Source organism: Triticum dicoccoides, chromosome 2A, assembly GCF_002162155.2.
Source record: "Triticum dicoccoides isolate Atlit2015 ecotype Zavitan chromosome 2A, WEW_v2.0, whole genome shotgun sequence".
NCBI lineage: Eukaryota > Viridiplantae > Streptophyta > Magnoliopsida > Poales > Poaceae > Triticum > Triticum dicoccoides.
Genome location: NC_041382.1, coordinates 172,942,833 through 172,958,036, shown reverse-complemented (window position 1 = coordinate 172,958,036; position 15,204 = coordinate 172,942,833). Strand labels below are relative to the sequence as shown.

Below are 15,204 nucleotides of genomic sequence, written 5' to 3'. Positions count from 1 at the left end.
ATAAGAATTGAAACATAAAGAGAGCATCATGAAGAATATGACTAGAATTTTTAAACCTAACCCACTTCCTATGCCTAGGGATTTTGTGAGTACACAACTTATGGGAACAAAAATCAACTAGCATAGGAAGGAAAAACAAGGATAACTTCAAAACTTTAAGCACATAGAGAGGAAACTTGATATTATTGCAACTCCTACAAGCATGTGTTCCTCCCTCATAATAATTTTCAGTAGCATCATGAATGAATTCAACAACATGACCATCACATAAAGCATTCTTTTCATGATCTACAAGCATAGAAATTTTTCTACTCTCCACATAAGCAAAATTCTTCTCATTCGGAATAGCGGGATCACTAGTTCCTAGAGTTGACACTCTTCCAAACCCGCTTTAGATGATAGTATTATTCATACTCAAAAAGATATAAGTGAAGTTCATGGATAATTCTACAATTAATGTAAACTAACCAATGTCCAAGCTCAAAATGTATAAGTGAAGCACACGAAGCATTCTATAAAACCATACTCAAAAGATTTAAGTGAAGCATAAAGAGCAATTCTATAAAATCATACTTAAAAGATATAAGTGAAGCACATGAAGCATTCTATAAATCAATGAAAGGCTATCTCATACTAGCATGGTTCATAAAGGAAGAACAAAAAACACAAAGGACGCAAATCATGTGAACGAAACAAAAACCAAGGTATACCGATAATTGTTGAAGAAGAAAGATGGGATGCCAACCGGGGCATCCCAAGCTTAGATGCTTGAGTATCCATAAAATATTTACTTGGGGTGCCTTGGGCATCCCCAAGATTGAGCTCTTGCCTCTCTTTATTCTTCTCACATCGGTAACTTCTCGTTCTTCGAACACTTCATCCACAAAAAACTTCAACAAAAACTTTGTGAGATCTGTTAGTATAATAAAGCAAATCAATACCTTTAGGTACTATTGCAAACTCATTCCAATTTCATATTAGAAATAATATATACTGTATTCCAACTTCACCATAGTTCATACCCCCGATACTACCCATAGATTCATCAAAATAAGCAAACAACACACGAAAAACAGAATCTGTCTAAAACAGGATAGTCTGTAGTAATCTGAAGGTTTAGTAAACTTATGTAACTCCAAAAATTATGAAATAAATTTTATAATTTGAAAATTTTATACATAAGTAATGTGCAAAAAGTTTCAGACCCATTTTACTTTCCAGTAAAAAATGTAAAATCACGCGCTACAGCCAAAGTTTCTGTTTTTGTTCTGCATATAGTAAACAAGCAATCTAATCATCCTAAAACCAAAGCTTGGCACATTATTTTTATAATACAATGGATATATATAAGGGTATAATTATTTACAGAGAAACTTCCATGAAAAATTCTACATTGTTTCCATGAGCATGAACACAAGTGCTCAAGGTCGACCCTCACTTCTTCAATGCATAACTTTCCAATCACTTCTCTTTTTGAAAAACTTTTTAGGCATGAGAGGCAAGTAATTTTTTTTGGAATTTTTATTCTTTTAATTTTTTTTGTATGTTTCACCCACAACTAAACGGAAACAAAAAAGAAAAAGAAAATCTACTTAGTGAAGAAAGCAAACAAGCACACACGAGAATATCAACCCCATGCTATTGCTCCCCGGCAACGGCGCCAGAAAAGAGCTTGATAATCCCCAAGTACAAGGAATCATCGTAGCAATTTCCAAAGGTGGAAGTGATAAGTATGGAGTGTCGAACCCACAAGGAGCTAAAGGTAAGATCAATATTCTCTCAAGCTCTATCTTCCACTGATACGACTCTACGTACACCGAACGTTTGCTTCCAACTAGCAACAAGTAATAAAACTAGGTTGTGGGTATGAAGAGGATAACTTTGTATGATATCGGAGAGCTAAAATATAAAAGTAGGTGTTGTTATCATGAAGTTAGAATATATTACTAAATATTATAAATAGCGAGTGTGGAATAATGGTGGATTGGTGTGCGGAATTGTCCTAGGCAATCGTTAACAAGACCGGTAATCACTATTGTAGTTTCATATGAGGGAGAGGCATAAGCTAACATACTTTCTCTACTTGGATCATATCCACTTATGATTGGAACTCCAGCAAGCATCCGCAACTACTAAAGATCATTAAGGTAAAACCCAACCATAGCATTAAAGCATCAAGTCCTCTTTATTCCCATACGCAACAACCCCCTTACTCGGATTTGTGTTTCAGTCACTCACCAACCCACTATAAGAGAATCATGAACGTATTGCAACACCCTACAGCAGGAAGCCCTCACGCTTGCGCGACACGGAGGGCACCATAGGACAGCATCCAAGTAAAACATACAACTCATACCAATCTAGATCATCAATCAACCCAAAGACAAAAGATATCTACTCAAAACATCATAGGATGGCAACACATCATTATATCATAATATGTGGCATAAAGCACCATGTTCAAGTAGGGATTACAGCGGGGTGCGGGAGAGTGGACCGCGTAAAAGAGATGAGGGTGATGATGATGATGGTGATGTTGATGAAGACGATCACCGCGGCGATGATTCCCCTCCCGATGGCACTCCGGTGCCACCGAGAGAGAGGAGGAGAGGTTCTCCCCCTTGTGCTTCCTCCTCCATGGCCTCCCCCTAGATGGGAGAGGTTCTCCCTCTGGTCCTTGGCCTTCATGGTGATGATGTCCCCTCTGGGATCCTCCTCCATGCCCTCCGGTGATGACGGCCCCCTCCGGCAGGGTGCCAAAGAGGGCCTATATTGGTTTTCGGTGGCTACGTAGGCTTCTAGCGGTGGAACTCCTGATCTAGGTTAATTTTCCGAGGTTTCTGTATTTATAGGAATTTTTGGCGTCGGTCTCACGTCAAGGAGGTGCCCGAGGCGTCCACGAGGCAGGACCACACGCCTGGGGGGGTGGGCGCGCCCCCACCCTCATGGACGCCCTGGGACTCTCCTAGCCCAACTCTTTTACTCCGGGGTCTTCTTTTGGTCCATAAAAAATCGTCAAAAATTGGCATGTCAATTGGACTCCGTTTGATATTCCTTTTCTCTAAAACTCAAAAACAAGGAAAAAACAGAAACTGGCACTGGGAACTAGGTTAATAGGTTAGTCCCAAAAATCATATAAAATAGCATATAAATGCATATAAAACATCAAAGGTCGATAATATAATAGCATGAATACTTCATAAATCATAGATACGTTGGAGACGTATCAGTCGTCTCCCGATCAGTTAGATTGGGCCAATGACCCCCATGGCCGTATACTCATGGGCCAGTTCGGACAACCGATGTATACACGAGGAAGATTCCACAAGACTTGGTGATCAAGACAAGGACTCCTCCTCACCGACGTATTCGACTAGGACTCTTGTTATCCTAGGCCTCTGGTGCATTATATAAACCGAGGCTAGGCTAGTTTATAGATATATGCTAGATCATTATGACATTACTCATCATACCTCTAGGGTTTAGACCACAATATATGATCTCGAGGTAGATCAACTCTGTACTTGATACTTCATTGATATAAACAAGAGCAGGACGTAGGGTTTTACCTCCATAGAGAGGGCCCGAACCTGGGTAAAAACACCGTGTTCATCGTCCCTATTACTATGGATCCTAAACCCACAGCTCGGGACCCCCTACCCTGAGATCTGCCGGTTTTGACACCGACACCCTGGAGCTACCGCGATGGACGCAGGAGGGGTGCGACAACAATTGAGTGATGCCTCTAGGAAGGTCAACAACGGTCACAACCGCCGCCATCACTGGTCACGGCACAAAGCCAGGACTGGGTCTTCATCAAAGCTCCCACACAGCCTTAGCTGCACATCAACCCACACCGGCAAGCCCACCAACCACCACCACCACCATGACTGCCCGTTGACGAAGAAGCACTGAGAACCGCCGCCGCATAGTTTTACAACAATTCAACAAAGCCTACTACATGTTTGAGGATGTTCTGATGCATACCCTGAGCTTTATTGGTCTCTAGTTCCTTTTCCTTTAACTTAAAGCGTGCGCTACTCACGCACATTTACTTACTAGGCATACAGATGTCTACTCCCTGACCCTGAGATAACATTGTTGTCTCTTGCACTATCATGCGCCCTTTTAATTAAACAAACATGCAAACAAAATGATTACTCATGCAAACATCACTAAATTTGGTATGCTAGTAGAAATAATCCTTTAGCGAATCCTCTAAATTTCCAGAGATGTTCTTGCGTATTTGTTCAATCAACAATCAAGATATAATCTAGCAGGTGGTGTTCTAAAAACAATTTCCTACTGGAATGAGCTTGCGTAGCAAACTATGCAACTCTATACAAACTTTACCGAACATGCATTTTGTAGGTTATCTATAGGGCCGCTGCTTGGATCCGTACATGGTCGTTACTCACTCCTGTGGAAGTCAGGGAGTCTTTGGTTACTGGGTCTATCCGATGGGAGGTGGTAGCTCAGGATATCTACAACCGGTTTGGATGATGGTCTAGTAATAGGATATGTGTTTAGCCATCTAGTCCTGTTTTTGCCGGCTGTGGCATATTTTACTTGGTTTTATACCTTTTCAGCTCTGAGCAAGCTTGTTCTAGATTATAGACTTTTCGGTTACTTTAATTAATAAAAGGGCTGCATGAATCATTTTGATGGAGAGGCCGGGGTAATCATCCTTTCTAAAAAATGCATATGACAGGTTTCCATTTGTGGCCACCTGCAAGTATTATATGTCATGAACCTGATTCATGTTGCATATAGACCCTTCCCTGTCATTATCTAGTTTGCTGCTACATATATACACCAATCATGATATTCTTCCTCATGGTCAGAATTACAATCTAATTAATAACCCCCTAATCATAGTTCATAATCTGACATGAGCATGATCCCACACCGAATGGTTTTGTAACTGCTACTGTTATTGCATGATCAAAATGGACAGCTTCTAACTGTTTTCTCATACGCTGGTATAGATAATAGATTACAGTATGACCCACAGGATCAAACATTCATTCCTGCACTACTTTTGTACTTTTGACCCCCCCAATCCTTTATCAAATTTATTTTTTGAAATGGAGGCATGCCCCCGGCCTCTGCATCATAACGATGCATGCAGCCATCTTATTAAGAAGTCTCGAAGTGTCCCAAAGTCATGAAGGTATTACAGCTCGCAAGCGGAGCAAAAGCAAAAAAATACAAGTACAACCGGTAAGGCAAAAAAGAGGATAAGCTCCCTAGACTCCTATCCTGTTATGCGACCGCCATCCGAACCGGTTGAATATACCCCGTGCTACCATCTCTCATTGGTTGCACCTAGTACCCAAAGGCTCCCTGGAGTCCGCAGAAGTGAGTAAGGACCACGTACAGATCCAAGCGGTAGCTCTGAAGATAACCTGCAAGAAAGTTAAAGTGCGTTGTCTGTTAAAAATCAAATCATTCCTACAGTTCCAGATAGCCCACAAAAGCGCACATATTCCAATCCAAATACGAGCAGTAGTATCCTGTTCAACCCCAGCTAACCACGTTCCAAACAATGATTCTATGTTAGCTGGAGGAGTGATATTGAAGGCAATATGAATAGTTCTCCAAAGCAATTTAGCGAGAGGGCATTCAAGGAATAAGTGTTGTATTGTTTCATCATGATCACAAAAACAACAATGTGAACTACCTACCCATCGCCTCTTGATTAAGTTGTCCTTAGTGAGTATAACTTGCTTGTGGACAAACCACATAAAAATTTTAATTCGCAAGAGAACCTTAATCTTCCAAATATGCAACGATCACGAGATTGGGCCATAATTAATCAGATCTATATAAAACGATTTCACCGTGAAACCTCCATTCTTAGCTAATGTCCATTGCATCGAATCCGACTGGTCGGAGAGTTGAACATATGTCAACCTCCGAACCAAGTGCAACCAAGTAGTCCATCTCTGACCAACTAATGCACGCCTGAACAGGATATTCAAGGGGATTGTTTGGAACATGGTATCTACGTAATCCTCCTTGCGTTGTACAATATTATAAAGGGTGGGATACTGAACGGCCAGGGGTGTTGCTCCTAACCATGTATCCTCCCAAAATCTTGTTGACATCCCATTGCCAACCAAGAATTTGACCCTACGAAAGAATAAATCCTTCACTCTCATAAGCCCTTTCCAGAATGGCGAGACGGTTGGTCTCATGGTAACCTGGGCGAGCGTTTTCGACTGCAGGTATTTATTGCGCAAAAGTTGTGCCCATATGCCCTCCAGCTCCGTCCCCAACCTGTAGAGCCACTTGCTCATAAGGCATTTATTCTTGATTTCTAAGTTCTCAATACCAAGCCCTCCCTGGTCTTTTGGCCGACAAAGGATATCCCATTGCGCCAGTCGGTATTTCCTTTTGGCCTCATCTGGCTGCGAGAAGAAACGAGATCTGAAGAAATCAAGTCGCTTTCGTACCCCTTTAGGGATTTCGAAGAAAGAGAGTAGGAACATCGGCATACCGGTCAATACCGAATTAATCAGCACTAGCCGACCTCCATAAGACATAAGCTTACCCTTCCAGTAGCTCAGCTTTTTCTCAATTCGATCTTCGATACACTTCCATTCTTTATTAGACAACTTGGTGGTGAATTGGTATGCCCAAATAACTAAATGCTAACGACCCTAATTCACACCCGAACAATTGTCTATATGTGTCTTGCTCGTCTTTGGCCTTCCCAAAGCAGAACAACTCACTTTTGTGAAAGTTTATCTTTAATCCAGACAATTGTTCGAAAAGGCACAATATAAGTTTCATATTGCGCGCTTTAGCAATGTCATGTTCCATGAATAAGACGGTGTCGTCAGCATACTGCAAGATAGAGACTCCTCCATCGACCAAATGAGGAACTAAACCCTCCACCTGACCATGCTGTTTAGCTCTGCCAATAAGAATGGCCAACATATCGGCCACTATATCAAATAAGAGAGGAGACATAGAATCACCTTGTCTCAAACCCTTATGTGTCTGGAAGTAATGGCCGATATCATCATTAATCTTGATTTCGACACTACCATTATGGACTTGAGAACCCACTTGGTTCCGCCAAGCCTCACTAAATCCTTTCATGCGCATTGCCTGCTGAAGGAAAGGCCATTTAACTTTATCCTATGCCTTCTCAAAAATCCACTTTGAAGATAACCCCATCTAGCTTCTTCGAATGGATTTCATGAAGTGTTTCATGTAGCACGACTACCCCTTCAAGTATGTGTCGCCCTGGCATGAACGCCATCTGACTCAGTTGTACCACTGAATGGGCAATTTGAATCAATCTATTGGTACCAACCTTTGTGAAGATTTTGAAACTCACATTAATAAGACATATTGCCCTAAATTGTTCAACTGAACTGCTTCTTTTTTTGAGTAACAGCGTAATCAGGCCAAAATTAAGATGAAACAGCTCGAGGTGGCCACTAAAGAAGTCATGAAACATAGGCATAGGATCATTCTTAATAATATGCCAACATTTCTTATAGAATTCAGCTGGAAACCCATCTGGTCCCGGTGCTTTATTCGGTTTCATTTTTTAGATGGCATTCAAAACCTCCTTCTCAGTAAATGGTGCAGATAGAATATCATTCTCCTCTACCTGAAGTTGAGGTATATCTCCAAAAACAGATTCATCTAGGGCCACCGTGCTTTGCTTCCGGATGCCCAAAAAGTTGTTTATAGTAATTAGAGATATATGCTTTCAGACTCTCATGCCCTATAATTGTCCCCTCGTCCTGTTCGAGCTGTATAATTTTCTTCTTCCTATGGTTACCATTCGCAACCATATGGAAGAATTGTGTATTATCGTCCCCTTGGACAACCTTAAGCACTTTAGCGCGCAGTGGCCACTTAAGCTCTTCTTCTCTAAGAAGAGCGCGTAAGCCTTGCTCAGCTTCGGACTTGGAGTGTTGCTCAGTAATCGTAAGGAGATTACTTTCGGCTTTTAAATCTAAAGTCTCAATTAAATGAGTAAGGCGTTCTTTCTCTTGCTTGTATATCCCACTCTCATTTTTGGCCCAACCTCGCAAAAACTGTCTCAGATGTCTGATCTTATTTTGCCACCTCTCTATGCTAGTTCTACCGCTAACATGTTTTTCCCATTCGCGTGCAATGATCTCCAGAAAGTTTTCTTTCTCGAACCAACCTAGTTCGAAAGAGAAAGCGTTCTTATTTGCGACATGGGTAGCCTCTCCCGAGTCTACAAGAAGAGGTGTATGATCGGAGATCCCTCTATTCATCGCATGAACCGATACTAAAGGGTACTTTTGTTCCCATTCGACACTGGCGAGTACCCTATCCAACTTCTCATAAGTCGGAATGGGCAACGAATTGGCCCAAGTAAATTGTCTACCAGTGAGCTCAATTTCTCTCAAATCAAGACTCTTGATAATCATGTTGAACATCATAGACCATCGTCCATCAAAATTATCATTGTTTTTTCCTCTCTCCTCCGAATAATGTTAAAGTCCCCACCGACTAGGATTGGCAAGGATTCATCGCCACAAATCCGTACCAACTCAGCTAAAAAATCTGGTTTGAATTCAGGTTGTACTGCTCCATATACAGCCACAAGAGACCATCGGAATCCATCCAATTTGTATATCGCCCGAAATTTGACCGTAAAGTCTCCCCTGACCAAGTTAAGCACCTCGAGTGTTGCACACTGGACCCCTAGCAAGATCCCACCAGATCTTCCTCTAGGAGGTAGGACATGCCAATCAAAATCAATTCCACCGGAAAGAGTTCCAAGGAACTGTGAGGTGAAGTTATCTCGTCTAGTTTCCAAAAGTGCAATAAAGTCTAAATTTTGCTCTACCGTTGTCTCAGCCAGGAACCTTCGTTTAGCCAAGTCAGCTAGACCTCTGCTATTCCAAAAGATTCCTTTCATAAGTCATCGTGGAATTTCTTTTTAAGCTTGACCCTAGCACTCTTACGCACCGCCGAAGTAGGATAAATCTTCCGTTTCCAGGGTCGCTTAGGCTTCTCCTCAGCACCCTCCGGAAACGTAGGGTCGACATAATACTGGACAGCTCCCTCCATCATGGGCTCTACAATGTCCATATTCTCAGACCCCTCCTCATCGTCGGCCTCCTCATTAGGTAAGAGATTATTACAAAAGCTTTCGAGGGCTACAATTCCTAGATCATTCATGTCATCGTTATTCATTGGTTTAACTGATGCAAGGTTCCAAATTATTTCAGAAGCCCTCTCGGCTTCTAAATCTAACATGTCATTAACAGACTTCGCTATCTCTATATCAGATGAACCCAAAGTAACCCCTAAGTCGTTTGCTTTATCAACAATGTCATGCTCGGTAAAATGCATAATTGAACGACTCTTATCAAAAGACATACCTGTAGTTGCTTCCACATCACGAAGCATGGCCGCCCTCTTGGCGCGCACTAGTTGCAGGTCATCCGCATCTGGATGGCCCTGGATCCGACCGTTGATCCGTCTGCCAGTCGTGACCGGATCAGAAATGCCGCCGAAAGCGACAAGCTCCTCCGTGGTCCTCTCCTGAGGCGTGTGGTCCCCGCTCCGACTGCCTTCCCTAATTGCCGGTGAAGAGGGGCAAGGCGTGGTCAAGCGGGTACCATCAGTCGTAGGAGTTAGGGAAGGAGACCGTGGAGCCACCTGCTCAACAGTCTCATTCCCTCCCAAGCCATCAGCGTGACGTGGAGCTGACGTCGGAGAAGGAGATGTGCGGGCCTCCTGCCCGCGCTCCTGGTCGTGACGCCTCGGACTGGCCCAAGGGGAAAGGACTTCACGGGCCTCCAGCCCGCGCCCCTCCCCCCTAGGAGTAGGAACCGCTACGGGTGGGCTAGGACTGCGGGCCTCCTGCCCACCGTCCCCCCCACACAGCAACGGTAGCGCGCAGCTCGATGAGTGCTGTGGTCCGGAATCAAACCTCGGAGACGGACAAGAGTCAACAGCAGGGGTCATCACTGCCGGTAACTCTAGTTCCTCTGGATCATCCGCCTCAACTTGGTTGCTCCATAACCGATAGGGGTAATATCGTGCTCCAAAAGAACCAAACCGAAGTGAGGTCATCGGGGTCGTGGAGGGAGGCGCCTCCTTAGAGGACGTATCTGCCGTGCCCTATGATTGCGGCTCCTTAGCCGGCTCATGTGGTGTGTTCTCCGGCCCCTTGTCCTGATTCCCAGGTGCACCATCGCCCTCAGTTGTTTCCATATCCTGAACCTCATCTCCCTCCCGCGGTATCGGTGTTTCCTCAATCTCAAGCTCAAGTACATAGGTAACCCCGGCACGCGTCCACTTGACAACATCCGGTACGAACTCCAAATTGACTACACTGACTAGCAACCTTGCTGCTCCATGTGCCTGAGTAAAAGGCATGTCAATCTGTTCCGTCTTACCAATGATAGAACCAAAACTCCAAGCTATCGTGAAATGATTAATATACTTGCGAGGTGCACCATAGAAGCGAACCTAGACCTTCTCTAAAGGTGTACCCTCAGGCTCCTTCCCCTTCCACTCATCAAAGGCGAGGATAACGTTGGTGCTGTGAACTCTGCACATGCCAAACTTAAGGATATGCATCTGATCCTCCTTAGTGGGAAACTCAACCTTGTAAGTCTGGGCCTCCAACCTGACAAGGTCCCACCGATGGTTGCCTGGCACTAAATCCTGCAACTGTCGCACAATTTGTGCCTTAGTTAAAGTCCCGTTGGTCACCTTGACAACTGCGGGGTAAGAACTCTCTTGCACATGCGTCACTGGTGCCACATATGGTGACTCAAAAAACATGAGCTCCTCACAGCAAACCACATAGATATTGACCACCGGCTTGGGGCCAGAAAGCAACGGACAGTCACCGATTGTATGCTGCGATCTGGAGCAATAATCACATAACTCGGTGGTACACTCTGCCGCAAAATGTCCCGGCTCGCCACATCGATAACACGGAAGCTTCTTTTTCTTAATAGCCCACTTTGAAAGCTTTTCCCCGTTTCGTTTGTCCGGACCCTTATCAGAACCCTCGTCACCGACCTTAGCAGCCACGATACTGGTCACCGGGATACTGACATCGGCCAAAGCCCAGACTGTTTCTACAGCCACCTCAGGAAGAGAAGTCTTGACCGTCTGCACCGTATCAATATCGGCCTGTGCCATTGCTGTCGTATCAACAATCCTTTAGCGAATCCTCTAAATTTTCAGAGATGTGCTTGTGTATTTGTTCAATTAACAATCAAGTATATAATCTAGCAGGTGGTGTTCTAAAAACAATTTCCTACTGGAATGAGCTTGCGTAGCAAACGATGCAACTCTATACAAACTTTACCGAGCATGCATTTTGTAGGTTATCTACAGGGCCACTGCTTGGATCCGTACATGGTCGTTACTCACTCCTGTGGAAGTCAGGGAGTCTTTGGTTACTGAGTCTATCCGATGGGAGATGGTAGCTCGGGATATCTACAACCGGTTTGGATGACGGTCCAGTAACAGGATATGTGTTTAGTCATCTAGTCCTGTTTTTGCCAGCTGTGGCATATTTTACTTGGTTTTATACCTTTTTAGCTCCAAGCAAGCTTGTTATGGATTATAGACTTTTCGGTTACTTTGATTAATAAAAGGGCTTCATGAATCATTCTGATGGAGAGGCCGGGGGTAATCCTCTTTTCTCAAAAAAATGCATATGACAGGTTTCCATTTGTGGCCACCTGCAAGTATTATGTCATGAACCTGATTCATGTTGCATATAGACCCTTCCCTGACATTATCTAGTTTGCTGCTACATATATACACCAATCATGATATTCTTCCTCATGGTCAGAATTACAATCTGATTACTAACCCCCTAATCATAGTTCATAATCTGACATGAGCATGATCCCACACCGAATGGTTTTGTAACTGCTACTGTTATAGCATGATCAAAATTGACAGCTTCTAACTGTTTTCTCACACGCTGGTATAGATAATAGATTACAGTATGACCCACAGGATCAAACATTCATTCCTGCACTACTTTTGTACTTTTGACCCCCCATCCTTTATCAAACTTATAATTCTTCTTGCCTATCTGCATCTAGATTATTTCATGGTGACATTTTAATTCATAGAGCAGCTTTTTCTCTAACATAAGAATCTGATAAGAACAGAGACTAAACCCTGAAATAAATCGATGATTAACTTAACTGAAGCTAAATCCTACTTTTAATCAAGCATCAAGAACACCATAGCAGTCAGTCTGGAATTACTTTGACTAAATAGCAAAACCGATCAGGATCACAGAGAGTTAACGAACAGAGAAGATCACATCCCCATCAACATGAACCAAGCATCCAATGCCCGGCAAGGCGGCACTGATCCAGTGCCCAAAATGCAAGAAAAAGATCACATCCCCACAACAATTTTTTCATGAAACATTCCCTAAAAGGATATTTTTCACAAAAACATCAGGTACTAACACATTAATCCTGTCCCCAAAATGAAGCCAAATCCTTCCTGAGTTCAGATAGTAGATGGAGAACCAACAACATACTCATAGCACATCCAACACTAGGCCGAAAATAGTAACATAATAGGTAAACAGCCATAGGCAAGGGCAAGTCTGGGCCTTCTTCAGGTCGCCACTCTTGAGGTTCCAAGATGCTCAATCATCGTCGATCCGCAGCTAGGCAAAGACGGGGCGCTGCCAAAACAGACGGCAAACGGATTGGTTAAAGGCTTCCATCACACAACAATGCCCAAACTCTACGAGAAGAAACAAACTACGAGCACAAGAACTGAATTTACAACCTGCAGCATGTTGTAGACAGTCATGGCGAGGCTCACAACACTCGCGACCCCGGCCATGATCAGGTCCCAGTAGCCCGCATACCCGTCGCTCAGGGAGGCGTAGATCATGTAGTAGAGGACCCCGAACATCCACACGGCGAGGGCCATGATCCACTGGTTCACGGCAGGCGGAAGCAGCGACGGTTCGGGCTCCTCCGACAGCGCGATGGCAAGCAGCACCTGCAGCTGGACGGTGACGAACGCGAAGAAGAAGCAGGTGACCACGGCTTCCATGGCCGGGACGTAGTAGGTGACCAGCACCGGCCACCGGAGCCGAAACGAGGACATCCAGATCGTCATGAGAAGCAGCATGTAGAGTAGGCAGAGCGTATCCACGTCGATCTTGGGCGGCTGCACAGAAACAAAGGAAATCACGTACAAAGACAATGAGAGAGACCGAATCGAACGCAAAAACTAGACGAGAGGTTGGATTGGATTGGGCGTTTGGCTTACTCTGGCAATGGCATGCTCCCCCTCCTCCTCCTTTGCTCCGGCAGCGCTCAAGTTGCGGCCTTCAGAGATCAGACAAGACAAGAGGTGGGTTAAATCTTGGCAGCAAATAGCAGAGCAAAGAAACAAGAAGATCAAGAAAATAGCAGAGCAACATCATAAGGTGACGCTTGCCAGTAGTGACTAGTTGAGCAATTAACGCCGGGAAAACCCCCCAACAAATCCCAAGAAACAAAGACGAGAAATTTCACCCCGCAGATCATAAATCACAAGCACAAACTAGCAAGAGAAAACCCAAGACATGAATCAAACGGTACAATGAAGCCTACCGGCCATCTCTCTTGGTCTCGCCCGGGTTCCTCCTAACCCAAGACAAAAGATTTTTGTTCTTCTGTTGTGGAAACCTGGCTGATGGCGCTGTGGGTGTATAGGCAGGCGGGCCAGCGAGCGGAGGCGAGGATGGCTGTGACTTGTGAACGGTCAAGGTGGTCAAGTCTGGAAGATGCTCTGTTTTTGTGGCAGGAGGGCAGGATCGACGCAGCTTTTCCAGTTTTCAGCTTTATGAACTGTCCGCTTTTTCCTCTTTTCGTTTCTGAATCGAGTGAGTCCAAATGGTTGTTGGGCTTCAAGAAAAAGTAACTCCAAATCCAAATGGTTACCTTTGTTGCATTCCAATTCCTTGGAGTTTTCTTATGGAGACAGAATTATCATTGAGTTCTGAATCAAGATAACCAGCAGTTTGTTACCAAATTCCCGGCTTGGTATCACCCCTTGAGGGCTGTACCACGATCACCCTCAGAGTAGGTGCAACAAACGGCCCGAGACCACTCCAAGCTCAAGTTTCCACACGTTGCGACTTGTGGGTGTTTGACCATGCAATTATCAGGAAGACAGTGAGACACAGCTGATTGCCTACGCGCACATACCGGGAGTTCGGAATGCACAGAGAGCATCAGAGCAGCTAAAATAAATTTGGACAACTGGTTGCAAATTACTACCGCGTCAAGAATGAGAAATTCTTGTTAGAAGGCAGAGAGAGATTTGGTGGAATAATTCGTTGTATTGCTTGAGCCTCGTGGGCATATATATAGAAGTACATGATCTATTTGGAGTACAAGGCAAGCCAGAATATTTCCTAGTCTAACCTATGTTTCCTAATACAATCACGTTACTCAACATCCCTCCGTAGTCACAACAATAGCGACGTAGAAAGTGAGACTGGAAAAGAATCCGAAGACAAGTTGACGGAATTCTGCTCACGAAATAGAGCCTATCAGTCACATAAGTACGTTCCAACCTTCCAAGGCTTGAGCTAAACAAATTCAAATCCCGTCCAAGTTCATACAGACAGTCTAAACTCCGAAGCTGCAATCCCGTCCAAGTTCATACAGACAGTCTAAACTCTGAAGCTGCTGCTACAAACAGGCAGACAGTCTAAACCCCAACGGAACAAGACAACAAAACCCAAGGACGAACATCTCCAGACAGGCAAGTTGAATTGAAACTAAAACTCCATACGACATGCCCCTTCCAAACTTGTAAACTTAGCAGAGTAGTAGTAATAATAACTGAACAAAACGGCGCATCTTCAGACTCCAAAAGTATCCATCTTCGATCCTTGGGCAGGCACATCCACACGCCTAGGGGCACTGACGAAAACGACGAGAGCAAGTTCATTAGCGCCCAAATCAATCCGAAACTTGAGAAAGAAGAGAAGAGACGGACACAGCGCAAAGAGTAAGACTCACCAGCACCAGGATCATGTAGAGCTTGAGCGCGAGCTCCATGAAGCACGCGACGGCGCCCACCGCGTAGTAGCGCCGGGCCGCCAGCGTCGGCGCCAGAACGGCCTCCTTCGCCAGAAGACGGGCCAGGTTGATCTGGCAGAGCTCGCCGATCATCAGGAAGTAGTTGCTGCCG

The 15,204-nt window shown here is 44.3% G+C and overlaps 1 protein-coding gene across 1 annotated transcript; it reads right to left on the bottom strand.

Moving 5' to 3' along the window:
• Nucleotides 1-12,354: 12,354 nt before the first annotated feature.
• On the bottom strand, nt 12,355-13,800 carry LOC119359220. The gene is made up of 4 exons (XM_037625513.1): nt 13,614-13,800; nt 13,288-13,346; nt 12,796-13,185; nt 12,355-12,688 (listed from the first exon to the last, which is right to left on the bottom strand). The coding sequence occupies exons 1-4, from the start codon at nt 13,618-13,620 to the stop codon at nt 12,671-12,673; spliced, it is 474 nt and encodes a 157-aa protein (XP_037481410.1). The 5' UTR covers nt 13,621-13,800; the 3' UTR covers nt 12,355-12,670.
• Between the last annotated feature and the right edge of the window lie 1,404 nt (nt 13,801-15,204).

What these genes read in the sequence shown, in the direction of transcription:
- LOC119359220 (XM_037625513.1), bottom strand. An exon ending in GGGAGCATGCCATTGCCAGA is followed by an intron (nt 13,186 to 13,287) that starts GTAAGCCAAACG and finishes GTTTCTGTGCAG; the next exon opens with CCGCCCAAGATCGACGTGGA.